Here is a 3,917-nt window from a genome sequence, read left to right as displayed (position 1 = left end):
AGGGAAAGAAGGTCACCATCCTTGCAAATACAAATAATAGTCAACTGTTTTATGTGCCATGCATGCTCTGTAATTATTCTGACCAGAAATTACAGCACAAAATTCTGTGTTTCTTATTTGAAACAGGTAACTATGAACTCAGTGTCTTCAGGCAGTCAAATTCAAAAGTTTTGGCTTCCGCAGTTACACTACTTGATGCATGTGTCACTCATCAAAATTTTTGCAGTCACTTCTATTATTACTTTTGCAGTCTTTACCAGTGGAAGTGGGGTGCAGTGCTATCATGGTACTATCACTAAAATTTTGTGTTTTCCCACAGGCTGGTAAGCTTAACTCCTACTTATGCATTTAAACAATAGTTTGCTATATATCCATAGCTACAGAATATATGAAGTGTTATAAATCTGGCTGTACTTTTAATCTCTTCACATGGATTTATAAAACTGTGTGACTGATTTTGACTGGATCAGCCCATCTCTGAAAGTTCATTCAGTATGCAACATGGTTTGTCTGGTATTAGTAGGTGTAAAACTTAAAATGCACATCTCAGTTTTTGAGTACAGAACTGAAAAATCAATTATTTCATTAGATTGTGTAGTTTTTTACACACGCACACACACATTGCTCCTTTGTACTGCAAATATTCCATGTTTTCTTTTGGACAAAACATGATGGTTTTCTTCAATTTATATATATTGAAACAAGATTATCTACTGGAAAAAAATGAAATATGATTTGCCATTTGGGTTTTTTTGAGTTTTTGTTACCTGTGCGTAATTTAAAAGGAGTCTTTGTTCTGAGATAAAATTTCAAATTACTTTTCTGTCATCCAGTCATACATACATGCATACAGCTGCTGTGTGTATATTTATTTATGAAACAATGCTTAAATGCCAGTGTAATGGTCAGAATTCATTCATGCAAGCCTGAATATAGGGTGTGACTACTGTTACGATATATTCCATCGGAAAATGATGTATGATGACACCAAGATGACTGGTGCAGTCGACATGGCAGAGGGACAGGGTATCATCCAGAGAGACCTGGACAAACTGGAGAGGTGGTCCATGTGAACCTCATGAGTTTCAACAAGGCCAAGTGCAAAATCCTGCACCTGAATAGGGGCAATCCCTATCAGTATATAGGGGAATGATGTGATAGAGAGCAGCCCTGCAGAAAAGGACTTGGGAGTACTGGTGGACAAAAAGCTGGACATGAGACAACAATGTGCGTTTGCAGCCCAGAAGGCCAATCTCATCCCGGGCTGCATCAAAAGAAGTGTGGCCAGCAGGGAGACGGAGGTAATTCTGCCCCTCTACTCTGCTCTGGTGAAACCCCACCTGGAGTACTGTGTCCAGCTTTGGAGCCCTCAACACAAGAAGGACATGGAACTATTGGAGTGGGTCTAGAGGAGGGACACAAAAATGACCAGAGTTGGAGCACCTCTCCTATGCAGACAGGCTGAGAGAGTTGAGGTTGTTCGAACTGGAAGGGAGGGCTCCAGGGAGACCTTATAGCAGCCTTCCAGTACCTGAAGGAGGTCTACAAGAAAGCTGGGGAGGGACTGTTTACAAGGGTGTGTAGGGATAGGATGAGGGGCAATGTTTTTAAACTAGAGCAGGGTAGATTTAGATTAGACATTAGGAAGAAGTTCTTTACTATGAGATTGGTGAAGCTCTGGAACAGGTTGCCTAGAGAGGTGGTGGAGGCCCCATACCTGGAGGCATTCAAGGCCAGGCTTGATGGGGCTCCGAGCAACTTGATCTAGTAACATTGTCCCTGCCCACTGCATGGGGAGCGGATGAGATAACCTTTAAAGTTTCCTTCCAACCATGCATTCTGTGATTCTGTGAAAACTATAGCTTTTACATGAATAATTATTTGGCATGGTAGAAATAAAGTCAAATGAACTAGAAAAGTAACAGAGGAGATTTATCTTTTACTTATGGAGTATATGTCTTTAATCTTGCTATCTTCCTGATGGTAAATTATTCTGCAGCTATTCAGCTCATAAAATAATAACTTCAGTTGAGTTTTGTTCACTTTTGCTCAAACAAAATACACCATTACACTACAAATGAGTAACAGTTCAATGATACTGCTTTTTAATTAATCATCATCCTAATTTTGACATATTTGAAATGCTGACAAATTTGAAGTTTTTGACATATTGGAAAATATTGAAATATTGAAGTTCACTGTAAAAATCAAGCACTTCTTTGGAAAGCCTGGTGCTGCTGTAATGGTAATTTTTGTTGTTTGTGATTTAGACCTTTTCAGCTTGATTTTGTGCAGAGCATTACATATTCTTAAGCAGAATTCTCAAGTTAAATATCTCCACTAGGAGCTCCCAGTTGCAATGAGATACTCTCCATTGTGCAGAAAGAGAGTAAGATAGAAGAACTTAATAGTATCATAAAGTTAGCAGTTTCAGTATCTTGAATTAAAAAAAAACCAAACAACTGGCAGTTGACTGGGCTATTTGGTTAAGAGAACTCGAGGCTTGTTTAAACATCATGACAATGAGACAAAGGAGAAGGATCACAGAACACAAAAAATATCTTAGGAACTAACAATTTGATGAAATCCTTGTATATATACTTTAAATTCACCTTTAGCAAGCAAGCTGGTGAAATAGATCATAATTACCTTGAATGAATTAGAATAAATTATTGACTTTGAAAGACTTGTCCAATTGTGAAGTCTTTGATTAGAGGTTGTAGCAAAAGAAAACTATGAAAAATAAAAGCAAAGGAATTGGTTTCTGAATGTTATGGAATACAGTAAAGTTCCACAAACTATATATCTGGAAACATAATAAGTGTTCCTTTTGTTAGTCATTGCATGTAGACACAAAATCGATAATTCTGTAACTTCAGAAAAGTATGATGTTTTTATTAGTTACATGCAGTAGTTATGGTGTTTCTTTCATGTTGCTTTAACTGTGTATGCTGTTTCTTGCAGCTGGATGAAGAAGCCTCGATGTGGTGTGCCTGACCAAACAAGAGGTAGCTCCAAATTTAACGTTCGTCGGAAACGCTATGCGTTAACAGGACAGAAATGGCAACACAAACATATCACTTACAGGTACCAAATATATTAATATAGATATATCAATGTCGCTATCAGTGCTTTTAATTTAAATAAATATAAATTTCTGAAATATTTTTAAATATTTTGAGAAGTTTGTTATTAATATGTGATATAAAATGCTGATTTTGATACTTCTTGGATAAGTATGTATTTATCTGCTACATAAGAATGAAATTATTTTCTGGGATTAAAATTGCATACATTTAGTAAGCGGTAAATTCTCTATAAGCTTTTGGCATCAATTTAACAGCCAGTGTGTCCTTAACCTTACCTTTCAACCTTCTTGGCAGCTTCTCAGAGAACATTGCTCTGGGACTAGGAGAACTATAATGAATCTCAGATCTCTAATTTAAGTATGTAAAATAGATTATTGAAAAGAGTCAGTCCCTACAAAATGTAGGTGCCTACAGGTCTGTTCTAAGTACAAATGAATTTGATTATAATTTTGTGAGTCACTGACCCAATAATTTCCTGTCTACATGATGGTGGGCATAGGGGTATGCGTGGGAGTGTACATCTGAGTAACTCTTGAGTCTGGCATCTAGTTTGCACAGTATGTTGCCTACTGTCAAAACTGATCTTTGCAGAGAAAGTTAGATGCAAGGCGTACTTGCTAGAGGTCTGTCAAGCAAATAAAGTGTCATGCGTATAAATATAAAATCTATAATTTGTCAGTAAACCAAGAATTCCAATACAGCCTGTTTGAAAATTCACACAGCGTGTGAATTCACCCAGGATTCATGTAATATCTAACAAGGCTAAATTCTGAGGGATAAAATAGTTTTCAAATTGAATAACTGGTACCATTATTAATGAACCTGTAT

At 36.9% G+C, this 3,917-nt stretch overlaps 1 protein-coding gene across 1 annotated transcript in view; it reads left to right on the top strand.

Annotated features, from left to right (window-relative positions):
- The window catches only part of LOC104541083 (matrix metalloproteinase-16-like), a gene marked incomplete at both ends in the record, with an annotated part of 9,567 nt that extends 6,480 nt beyond the window's left edge, over nucleotides 1–3,087 (top strand). Inside the window, one exon of the mRNA XM_010185049.1 lies at nucleotides 2,965–3,087. Coding sequence (XP_010183351.1) covers nucleotides 2,965–3,087 — 123 coding nt within the window. The remainder of the gene's footprint in view (nucleotides 1–2,964) is intronic.
- Nucleotides 3,088–3,917: the final 830 nt, after the last annotated feature.

This window comes from Mesitornis unicolor, unplaced genomic scaffold, assembly GCF_000695765.1.
Source record: "Mesitornis unicolor isolate BGI_N332 unplaced genomic scaffold, ASM69576v1 scaffold7595, whole genome shotgun sequence".
In the NCBI taxonomy this organism is placed as follows: Eukaryota; Metazoa; Chordata; class Aves; order Mesitornithiformes; family Mesitornithidae; genus Mesitornis; species Mesitornis unicolor.
Note: the sequence above shows the minus strand (reverse complement) of the source record. Positions and strands in the feature narration are given on the sequence as shown.